At 44.2% G+C, this 12,499-nt stretch overlaps 1 protein-coding gene across 2 annotated transcripts in view; it reads right to left on the reverse strand.

The window, feature by feature from the left end:
- The window catches only part of DMXL2 (Dmx like 2), a 1,615,381-nt gene extending 1,603,778 nt beyond the window's left edge, over positions 1-11,603 (reverse strand). For both annotated transcript variants that reach the window (XM_069222485.1, XM_069222484.1), the window contains exon 1: positions 11,296-11,603. In XM_069222485.1, coding sequence (XP_069078586.1) covers positions 11,296-11,382 — 87 coding nt within the window. In that variant the 5' untranslated portion in view covers positions 11,383-11,603. The remainder of the gene's footprint in view (positions 1-11,295) is intronic.
- Between the last annotated feature and the right edge of the window lie 896 nt (positions 11,604-12,499).

Raw genomic sequence — 12,499 nt, forward strand, 5'->3', positions numbered from 1 at the left:
ATGCATTAATTTTGCGAAGATCTTCAACTACAGGGTCAGAGATTTGATTCCTCGGGCAGTCAGACAGTCAGGGGACCCCGGTTTTGAGAATCATGTAATCAGTATCTTTCCGGACTATACCCGACTGGTGCAGCAGATACGGATGACCTTCAGGGGAGTGTAACAAAAGCTGCACACAAGGGGCCTACGATACACGCTTCTGTAACTAGACAACCTGAAGATACTCCATGCAGATCGCACACATTTCTTTGCCTCCCCAGAGGCTGCTTGGGATTGGTTAGAGGTTCGTGGAGAAGGCTGGATCTTATCCCCATGCGCTGCAGGAGACTGGGCTGCGGGGGCTCAAGATATTCGGCTATCGAGGAGTTGCAGGCAGAGAGGCAGACAGGCCTCTCAGCTTTCCCAACGTGTAGTGGTCCGTCACAATAGTACTTTGGACTTGGAGTGTCAGAGGTCACAGCATGAGGAGGTGAGGGCACTTGTGGGAGGTGGTGACCACTTATTACTCGGACAGTAGGGCTGATTTAGTGGCAGAGACACCGGCGACGGGAGAGCCCTGATTCATTGATGCTGTTGGTAAATGGTCTCTATGTGGACTGTGCTGATACACCTACAGAGCAGACTGGAGAGACAGGTTGAGGACGTCTGCTCTGGACGAGCGGCCAATGCTTCTGAACTTTCTCCTTGTATTGGCTGTGGTTGCTGGTTGTGAGTGAGTGTCAGGGTAGTAAACTCAGACACGGCCGCCCCTGCAGTGGCTGCGCAGTGTTGACTGACCTGCGAGAGAGTGTTGAGTGTCACAGTGACTGGAGCTGCGCTGGGATGGTTGCAGACACTGGGTGAGTGAGAGTGTTTGATGGGAGTGTGGGTGGCTAAGGATGGTGGTGTGGCGCTGAGAATGACTACGCTTGCGGCTCATGCTAGCATGTACCTCCACTGGGGCACCTGGTACTTGACTGGTTCTGTAGGGCATTGTGAGTTTTGAAGCGAGTGTTGGATGACACAGTGATCTGTTGTTGGTTGCATTGTTTATAGGAAGGGGTTCTGTGAAGTGGCAATGATTGAAGAGACAGCAGCTTTTTTGTGTTTGTTTTCCCAGGGGAGCGTGCGGTGTGGGATCTGTTCAAGGTTTGATTGATATCTGGCAGCACCAGTGGTGGGGATGCGAGATGGGAGGGGGGCGACTGACACTTTAAATTTGTAACATGAAATGTCCATGGGCTTAACTCCTACGTCAAACGCTACAGGGTGCAGACATATCTTCGCAGACATGTAATACAAATAAGAATGTTACAGGAAACATATTTAATGGGTAGTGAGGTCCACAGGAAATGGAGGGGCCAGATGTACTCCTCTGCGTACTTCAACTATGCTTGTGGGGTGATAACCTGGGTGGCCTGCAAGTTCCCTTCCAGGTTCGTGGCTTCAGTGCAGATGTGGAGGGCAGACATCTCCTTCTGCATGGCTTACTGGATGGAGTGGAAGTCTGCTTGATGAACCTCTATGCTCCGAATGTGGATGATAGTGAACTCTATCTGGACTTAGAAGGGGAACTGTTCCCATACATTGGGGTGCCTCTACTCAGGGCTGACAATTTTAACTGTGTACTAGATGGCCACTTAGATCGATACCCGCCACAGCCACATACTGAACCACATAAGACAGCTGCCCTACACTCTGATGGAACGCACGCAATACGTAGATGTGTGGCATGTGAAACAAGAATACACGTTATGTTCCCACGCATAGGACCTATAGTCACCTAGACAGATTCCTGGTATCAGGTGATGTGGTGGCTGCCACATCGCAGATGTGTATCCTTGGTTGTTCCCTTCACACCATGCTCTGCTGTTGTTGGAGTGGTGGGTGGGTGGCACTAGGCCATGGGCCCCCTCTGGCGTCTTCGTCCGGAAAAGTTGGAGGACCCATTGTTCCGGGAGAGCTACATGGAGGTGGCTAAGGGATATTCTGAAACAAACTGGTTATCCGCCGCTAGGAGGGGGCTACCAAGGGACGCTCTGAAACTACTGACACACGGGGAATGCCTGTCCAAGGGCCTGGAACGGGAACTGACCGAGTTGGAGGTAGCCCTAGCGGAATTTCAGCAGGCAAAGCCTGTAGACAGACCACCAGAACCCCCTGCTGGGGGCGAAGTGAAGGGTTGGAGAGATCTGGGATCGGTTTGATTGTCTGAGCAGGCGCGAATACCGGCCAACTATTGCACCAAAAGGGTGATAAGTCAAGAAGGTTGCTGACCTGGTGTTATGCTATTAATTGTGTTTGACCAATGACTTTGTGTTTCACCACTGCGCATATTAGTTGCTCAATGTTCACCAGTAGCACATTACATTCTGTTTTCAGTTTAGCTGCCTATTGGCTTTAGCATAGCATTAGACATTACATTTGGTATGTAGGTTAGCTGCCTATTGGCTTTAACATGGCATTAGACATTACATTTGGTATGTAGGTCACCTGCCTATTGGCTTTAACATGGCATTAGACATTACATTCTGTATTTAGGTTAGCTGCCTATTAGCTTTAACATGGAGTTAGACGTTGCAGTTGAGACATTGCAGATGAGCTGTGTTTTTCCACATGGTTGACCACGCTGTGTTTTTCGTATTGAATTCACACCAAACCCTAGCTGATAAGAGAGCGTACATTTGGTGTATTCCTTTTCTGCTCAGCCTTGGGAAGAGGAGGGGCCTAGGAGATCTGGCCAGTCTCCAATGGCTTGTTTTCATTTCCTGAGTCTGAGAGGAAGGGGCACGTTTTTGTAACGGTAACCCTGTGGGCAGCAGCGAGGAGAGATCTTTCAGGACTTCAGACAGGAGCGGACGTCAGCTGCCTGTCTCCCGTTTGGGTGGAAAGTCTCTTTCTCGCAGTTGAACCGGAGTCATCAACTTGAGGATAGGAGAAGGATGACAAGCAGTGATAAGCCCTACGGTGATGCAATTTTGACTTTTATGCTTTGCTTTGAAGTTATGCTATAACATAATCACATGTATTTGCTGTGTACATTGCAACTGAGAAGTACTTTGATATATTTTGCTTTCATTGCTGCAACTACTTTTAAAACGTGTGCTTCCAACCTACTAATCTCCTCTTTTAGGAACCTCGTGGTGAAGTAATAATAATAATAAAGGTCTTCTTTAAACTAAGACGTGCATTCCAGAGAAGTTTTGTAAGCTCGGTCATAAGATAAGAGAAGGAAAGCAAAACATTTTGGCATTAATCGACAGTCTGGGAGTTGAATTAGGGCTTGGAAGTGCACTATTTAAAAGAGTAATTGTTTTTGTTGTTTAGAGAATTAAAGAAGCACGGCAGACCATGTTTGAAAATCCATGTGAAGTTAAACTGCCTTATGGTGCTGTGAGAAACATGTTTACTTGTTTATCAGAACTTTGTGAATCTTGGGATGAGTGCTTTGATAAAGCAAAAGTGTTTTCATATTTAGAAAATGTGCCTTTTGAAAGAAATGATGTTCCTTTTGTTCTTGACAGAAGGGTTTTGATACTTTTGTCTGCTTACAGAAAAATGCAGGAGAGATGTAGGCAGTTAGAACATGAAAATAAGAATTGACATGAGCAAATTAGCCAGAACACATTATTGCAAGATAATGCTGAAATCTATGAAGCCGTTTTAAAAGAATCTGGCTTTTCCCATTCCAGTAATGAGAAGGTTTAAAAAGGTGGGGGTCAGTGTGAGCCTCAGTGTGAGCAGAGCGTAGCGCAGAGCAGCCCACAGTTTTTGGCAGTTGAAGTGCATTCCTTAACAGATTACACTGAGAACAAAGTTAAGAATGTTATTTTCAGACCGCTTTTGCAAAGTACGATGTTTAAAATTAACTCAGGCAAGGCAGCAGTACTGTCGCAAAATGTGCAGTTTCTGGGAATTCAGTGGAATCCAGAAAATTGACAGATGTTGTCACAAGTAAAACAACAAATTTTAGAGTTTCTTACTATTTGCACTAAGCAAGAGACACCGAGTTTCAGGAGCTTGTTTGATTTTTGGAAACAGTATAGCCCTCATCTGAGTGAAATCTTAACACTTTGGTACAAAATAACTAGGAAAAAACATGAGCAGCTGCGCACTTTTGATTTGGCAAATGAAATAATTCAGACTTTAGATTTGTGCGCAGTGCAAGAGGGAAACACGGATTTACATGTAAATCAGGAACAGGGGAGGACAAGAGTGCCCCTTGAACTTTGGATTAAGCTTTTGACTTGTTATTGGGCTCTAGTGAATATTGAGCAAATAGCATCAAACGATAATGTAATTCTGAAACCTGAAATATCAAGCATGCACTGGGTGATGAGTTCACCTAAATCTCACAGTATAGGACAGGCACAAGAGGTTAGTATCATACACTGGATCTGGTACATGCAAGACAGGACTAGAGTCACTGCAGCCCTACACGAACAGGTGTCACAAGCCCCTGTACAGGATGAGGAGAGGGTGCAGGGAGGACCACAGGTAAAAGAGTCACTAGTGAAATTGAGTGCACCATTTGAATTCTTGTCCCCGGAGGATAGAAAGCGTGTTTGTTTGACTAATGATTCATTGAAATGCATGAGTACTAAAAGACAATGGAAAGCAGTGTCATACAATTCAATTATTGAAAAGTTGTTGTCTACCACAGGAGAAGGAAAAAGTAACCAATATGCAGAGTTGTACAATGTGTGTCAGACTTAAAAGCAAGAGCTGCTTGAGATGTGTCATTTTCACACTGATTCTTGGTTCACTGCCAATGGTTTAGCGATTTGGTTTTCCACATGGCTTGTACATAACTGGTTCAATTCCCTTGCAGATGTTAAAGAGAAAAATTCAGAGACAGAAGTGTCCACCCAGAATTCTGACTTAGTGGGGATGGCTAAGTGGGTGCACCAGAAATGTGGACATCTGGGAGAAAAAGCCACTTACAGGTGGGCAGAGATTAGAGAGATGCACATTCCACTACATTTGATAAAAACTGTGATTTTGCAATGTCCTATTTGTCAGCATGCACAACAGCAATCTGTCTCACAAACAGTCAAAGATCAGTTGGGGAGAGGAAAGTTACCAGGACAGATATGGCAAATTGATTAGGTTTTAGGGGGAGTGATTGCTGCAGATTACCAAGGAGAAATCAAAGTTATGCTGATAACTAGAAGAGAATCGGATTCATTCATACAGATTGGAGACAGAATTGCCCAACTTGTCATAAGTGCAGTGAATGGACGTTTGGTAAAGAAGGAGTCTGCCCCAGCCCTTCTGACAGTGCGAGGAAAGGGAAGCTGTGGTGCAGCAGATAAAAACCTCACTGCTAAGGTGTGGGTTGAAGCCCCAGGTGACCCTCCAGAACATGCAGAAATTATAACAAAGGGCCCCAAAAACGTCCTGCTGATTATAAAATAACGAAAAGAGAAAGGAGGGTACATTTCAGCTGACAAATGTTATTTGCAAGAAAAGTCATACTTTATTCTTTTGTAGATCCTACCACGACTCGCCACTGACCAGGAGTGTGCTGTGTAGTCTCCCTTTGGGTGTGTGCCTGTGGGGTCGGGGGAGGGACCGAAGCCCCAACCTGAACCTGATTGATTAAAGTACAAACCCCATATATCCATTTTGCGCAACTGGCTCCTTCAGTTCAAGTTCTACATGGGATCAATATAAAAAGTTTGTCAACTTGTTTGAGTGCATTCTTCCACTGGAACTAAGCAACCTTACCAGTTACCTGTCTGTTTTTTCGTGTGGAACTCTGACTTTCACTTACATTCCAGCAAACCTTTCAGGTGGACCGTGTACCTTTACATGAGTAGAACTCATGCTACATCAACTTGCTGTTTTAGAGATCTATTATCCCAATCAGAGTATATAAGCTTCAGTCTTTTCATTGTAGATGTATCTGATGTGAAAGTTTATGAGATCAATATGTTAATCCACTTCCATTGCTTTACAGTGATTGCTTTTATCATTAAAATCTGATTTGCTTATAAAGAAAATGTGTTTGATGTTTTTGTTTGAAATAAGAGGTATGTAAACAAAAATTCATTGGTCATAGGGTGGAGATGTTATGCTATTAATTGTGTTTGACCAATGACTTTGTGTTTCACCACTGCGCATATTAGTTGCTCAATGTTCACCAGTAGCACATTACATTCTGTATTCAGTTTAGTTGCCTATTGGCTTTACCATGGCATTAGACATTACATTTGGTATGTAGATTAGCTGCATATTGGCTTTAACATGGCATTAGACATTACATTTGGTATGTAGGTCATCTTCCTATTGGCTTTAACATGGCATTAGAAATTACATTTGGTATGTAGGTCATCTGCCTATTGGCTTTAACATGGCATTTGACATTACATTCTGTGTTTAGGTTAGCTGCCTATTGGCTTTAACGTGGAGTTAGACATTGCAGTTGAGACATTGCAGATGAGCTGTGTTTTTCCAAGCTGTGTTTTTCCACATGGTTGACCAAGCTGTGTTTTTCGTATTGAATTCACACCAAACCCTAGCTGATAAGAGCGTACATTTGGTGTATTCCTTTCTGCTCAGCCTTGGGAAGTGGAGGGGCCTAGGAGATCTGGGCAGTCTCCAATGGCTTGTTTTCATTTCCCGAGTCGGAGAGGAAGGGGCACGTTTTTGTAACGGTGGCACTGTGGGCAGCAGCGATGAGAGATCTTTCAGGACTTCAGACAGGAGCGGACGTCAGCTGCCTGTCTCCCGTTTGGGTGGAAAGTCTCTTTCTCGCAATTGAACCGGAGTCATCAACTTGAGGATAGGAGAAGGATGACAAGCAGTGATAGGCCCTACGGTGATGCAATTGTGACTTTTATGCTTTGCTTTGAAGTTATGCTATAATATAATCACATGTATTTGCTGTGTAGATTGCAACTGAGAAGTACTTTGATATATATTTTGCCTTCATTGCTGCGACTACTTTTAAAACGTGTGCTTCCAACCTACTAATCTCGTCTTTCAGGAACCTCGTGGTGAAGTAATAATAATAACAAATGTCTTCTTTAAACTAAGAAGTGCATTCCAGAGAAGTTTTGTAAGCTCGGTCATAAGATAAGAGAAGGAAAGCAAAACACCTGGCTGCTGAAGAGGGAAAGGCGACCCCCACTCATACTTTCACTGCGGAGGTTGGACAGGACAGTGGTCAACACTCAGGCCGGTATTAACTTGCTTCTGAGAGACTACCTGGTGGCTGTTTACAGCTGGGGTGGACAGACTCCCCAAGATGGAGTAATGGTATTTATATGGCGCGTACTACCCCGGACAAGGAATATGAGGTCCAAGCCCATGACAGAAAGCACTTGAATGTCACCATTTTAAAATTATATTACACATTCGACAGAAATGTAGTGCTTAAGATAAAACAAGTGCATTAAAAATGTAGACTTCAGTAATAAGTGGTAATCAGTCTATCAAGTGCATTTTTAAGTCTCCATTAAAACGGACATGCTAGAGAACTCCAATGCCTCCTTCATACTAATTCTCAAAAATAATAAATATTTCTCACTACAAAGTTTCATGCTGCTCCGTCAATTAAAGTCTATACTGGCTCCACATCTGTCACATTTCTATTTCTTTCAGGTAGCAGGCACTCTGGTGAGAAGTCACATTTCTTCTTTAACTCTCTATCCATCTCTCTGCTTATCACAGGAGCCCTTCCAACTGCCCTACTGTGAAAAAGGGTGTGGGACCCATTTGCCTTGGTAGCATTAGGGCCCATGCTGCACATGGCCCAGGCAACAGGGTGTGGGGTGGTGGAACACTAGTTTTTTTTTTTTTTTTTTTTAAGTTGCAGAAAGCCCGCTTTGGGCATCAGGCATACGTGTGCTGGACTCGAGGAATGGGCAGAGTAGACCCATAGGTATCATTGGGGCTGCAGAATTAGGACTGTTTGACTATACTTCCTTTCATGCATTAGTTGACCAGGGAATACTTGCTGTGCCAGTGTTGTTTTGGGCCTTGGAGCAATGGCCCAACGGAGAGGAAAATTTAAGCAGAGGACACACCTTGGTTTGGGCATCAGAGATATGGTACAGAGAAAGATGCCAGTGATAGCTACTGTATTACGAAGCAGGCTAACTTTAGTAAAGGAGGTTCAGTGGCACTGGGGCCCAGTAGCCTGAGGGGCCCACTGCATCCCAATGATTAATCTTACTTTCAAAAAGTGGGCACAGGATCTCATTGCTTCCTTGATAGCTAGCATAACGACCCCAAAATAATCTCAGAATACCTGCGATCAGCCATGCCTCTCCAACTCATCCAATAGTTGCCATAAAGTTTTGGAGGGGGGGTGGGGCTTGACTTCAAAATATTTTACTTAGGGGGTGCTCAGTGCAAAAACTTTGAAGACCTCTGCTGTATGTCATAGAGGGTGGAAGAAAATGTTAACAACAACTGACCAATAGATGAAAGGGGGCTTTCTAAAAGCCCCTACAAGTAAATATAGTATACGTATAATTTTACTAAAAATCAAAAGGTTGTGGCTATCGCCAGACCTATAAATGGCATCTCACAAAAACAGGGTAATCTTCAAGAAGTTTAATTTATTTAAATAAAAAACGAAAGCATTGCTGTCACATAGGCCAGGGGCGTGAAACGATTACCGAAGAAACACCTGAACCACGTGCTAGGTTACACTTGAGCATTAAACACACACTTTAAAGAGCAATTCCTCACCGGCCTCGTTAAAAACATTCCTCTGAAAAGCGTGTAAAGCAAGGCGGTCATGCCTTTATGTATCCTAATGTTCTCCAATAAACGAAGCGCATCCCTAATATCGCGCAGGATCGCGATGGACCAGCAGCAGCAAACTGCATAAACTGCCAGCCGGACAACGCAGACAGCGGCAAAGCATGGGTCATGCATACTTTAAATCCCTACTGACAGTAAATTGATCACTGCATACAGCAGTAGCGCAATAGAAGTCGCCACATCCCTTCAGCACCCGGTGTCAACAGACGCCAGCCACCCCCCCTCCGCCTTTTAATACCTTTGCTGATCCTGCGTTCGAGACGCCTTTTTTTCGTATCTAGTGTGAACGAGGAGACTGCGCAAATATGCACCATTTTCACGTCTGCCGTGTACCTCAATTCTGTGACAGACTGCACAACAAATTCACTCCAGCAGTTTAAGGATCGTAACTAACAAACAGGGATGCGAGTAGCACGCTGGAAAACAATATTCAATATCAATGAGATAACGTTAGGGCACAGATTCGCCTACATTGGGTAACTGTAACGAGTCCACGGAGATTTTTTTTGTGTGTGCAAAAAGCAATATTCCATTTCACCTTACAACATTAGCCCACCGTGAAAGAATCCACATAAAACATGGCCAGCCATGTTATAATACAAGGAAAGCAACAGAGCCAAAGACACAACTGTAGCAAAAATAATTAATATTCGAAATTGCAAAGAACATGCGTAATTGGAAAAGTCATGCAAGCTTTGAATGCTCCGACACGAAAAGTAAGTGATTTTCAAGATATTCCACTTACAATAAACACATTTTGGATGACCTGGTGGGGGTCATGGGGAAATGAAAGGGTAGTTTGGGCATTTGAGTTACTTTGGTGTCAGGGAAGCTCTAGCAACCTACCACATTTAGTTACAGGACAGCTTTTCTAAACCCCTTATATTTGGTGACAGTGCAGTGTGAGGAGCCACTCAAATGTAGCACCAAAGTAGTACTAACAGCTTCTATAATAATAAGGTGGCCGGCAAGTTCTATTAGTGCATATACTTGGCACCAGCAGCATGTACACGTAGCATTTAAGGGCAGCAGCAGTACCTGGGATTTGTAGCAAAAAAGCGTTAGTACCTACTAGGTTTAGTACCTTTTAAGTTTATCTTTTCCAATGCTAAAACAGCTCTATCGGAAAATAGACTTGGTGAGAGCTCCAATATGACCCGCGTTTGGTGGTATCATTGACGCTCTAGCAACCCATGTGTTTGCTGTGAAGTAAACGGAATCGTTATTTTGCTGTGATGCACAAGGGCCTTAATATCTTTCATGTTGTGTGTTACTGTTTCTGTAGCCGCCCAGGAAGCCTTCGCAGAAATTGATCTTGGAGACAGGATTTGCCTAGCACCATCCAGATGTCAGGCCAAAATTCAGAGCCTCTGTGATGGTGCTAGGACAAGAAAGCACAGAAAATATTTTAAAACCAGGTGAGCTTTAGCAGCAGCCAATGGGTTTTGCAGTGTGAAGCTTTATAGCACACAGATGTATAATAGCATGCCACTGTAGCAACTCTCAAGTTCAGTACTACAACAGTTTTTTTGTTTTGTTTTTAAGCACGTTGGAGCTGCCAGAGAATTCCTAACTTGGTCTGTTGTTAAGGAAGCTTAAACATCTTTTGTAGCTGGTGCCAGGATAGCTACAAACAGGCACTTGTTGCAGTATACAGGCTGTTGAAAAGCAGCTGTAGTAAGGTCCCATTCAAGCTTTCGCATCTTCGGTGTTTAGCACCCTGTTAATTTGTAAGGAGCGCAGATACATCCAAACCGTGTCCAGGTCAGATGAGTCAACAGTGATGCCTCGTTTCACGTTACACATCTTCCTCAAATTCTGGGTTTTTCAACAAAAATATTTACGAAGTGAAGATTTTAGGCCCCAGATTGTATACAAGTCCCACAATGCTGTTCTCTAAAAGGTCAGTACTGACTGAAGGTGCCACGCATCACAGTAGGTCACTTTGCCGCTGCGGGAATCGGTGAGACACCAACTCAATCACCATGCGTCGTGGTTTGATCATGCCAGTGCATCTCATTATCACTAGCAACTATCACTGGGTAGGTGCCAAGAAAAAAATACAAAGGTCCCCCGAAAGAGATGCAAGAAAAGGTCTAGAAGCCCCTATGGAAATAGCCAACCTAATTCAAGCAGACCATGGTCTGGCTCAGGTACTCTCAGGCAAACCATATGGGTTTTCCAATTTCTTCTCCGGCAGCTCACGGCGCCGGATACAGAGCAGCTATTTCCAACCCTTGCATCTGGTGCATGTGGAGCTCTAAACAACCTATGACATGCGTCTGTGCGACCCCATATATAAAAGGTCTTAGTGAAATAGCATCCTCAGCCTCATGTTGGTCTGGCGGTAGGTTAACTATGATATTCTCTCCAAGTCGTGCCAGAACAACTTCGGGGAGGGGGGAGGTAAAGTACCAAGAAGGTATTACAGCGTTTTGTGGAAGGCTGCCCCATGTTCACCGGAGAACCTGCGCTCCCTGAAATTAAGCTATTCTGTTAAATATTGCAAATCCCTGAAGAGAAGTGGGAGCTTCTTACCGTGAACGGAGTGTCGTTGAAACTGCCCACTGAATAGCAGTTGTCTCCGGGGTTAACGGCGCCGGTGAGAACCTGGTGCAGGTGCATGGCGAGGAAATGGCGAGCTTTAATTATTCATACATCCAGCGCGTCCTCTTTAATGTGACCACCTGTTTATAACTTCCATGGTCAGCCGTCATACGAGACTATAATGTCTTGTCCGTTATTTCTCCTTTCACAGACGTCCTTTGTCCGATGATTACGGTAATTACGGTGAACAGGACCAGAGAAATAGCACCTCAATAAACCCCACCAATCAAGCAGACGGTAACATAATCCTTGGAAAGTGGGAAAAGTGTGGTGGCCTGCGATCGGTTGTGGGAGTTATTTTCAGTTGCTTATTGGCTGTAGGACTCCGGCTCCGGCAGCGTGGCCTCTGATTTGCTCCCGTGATTCTTGTCCTATGTTCAATGGATCTGGGACGCCACAGATTACGCAGTGGCCTATGATTGGCAGGAAGAAATCCATTTGAATTTTCATTGGCTGGAGGGTCTCAGAGAGCCTGCCAATGCCCCCTGGCAAAGTATTGAGCTGCAGTGCTTCTAGCTCATTCAGTGAGCGGATAGGTGTTGGGTGTGTTTGATTATGTCTAGCCTTGTATCGTTTTTTCACATATTTTCGGTTTATGTTGTATCTATTATTACGTGTTAGTGCACGAAACAACATCACCATCATGCAAATATATATGATTTGTTTAATTTGCTATTTGTTTATGATAACCCCCCCCCCTCCCCAAACGTTTTAACGCCTCGTCAAGGTTTATAAGACGCTGTATAAAATAAATGCATACACGATGATGCGACTGGCAGTGCATGTATGTGTTTTTTGGTACTTTCACCGAGAGCGAACTTGTACCAAGGCACCGGAGCCTGTTTGTTATCACAACTAATTATGCGGGCGTAACTGCTCCGGGAGTAGGGTAAAGACAAAAGTAATTTGCACTTTGTTACTGTTCGCTATCCGTACTTTGACATATCTTTCAACCGTGGTCATTGAAATGAAGACGTTAACAGTGTTAGTGCTTTTCCTAATGTGTAAAATATTTCCTCTTGTGCAGGTCCCTAGGTTCTTTTCATGATGGCCAGTTTACAAAAGAATTATGTGAATAGCTGCAAATTTTGGACCCTAGCTCAGCCGCGATCCTGGCAAATCTATCATAGCCGGA

Source organism: Pleurodeles waltl, chromosome 3_1 (genome assembly GCF_031143425.1).
Source record: "Pleurodeles waltl isolate 20211129_DDA chromosome 3_1, aPleWal1.hap1.20221129, whole genome shotgun sequence".
Taxonomy (NCBI): domain Eukaryota; kingdom Metazoa; phylum Chordata; class Amphibia; order Caudata; family Salamandridae; genus Pleurodeles; species Pleurodeles waltl.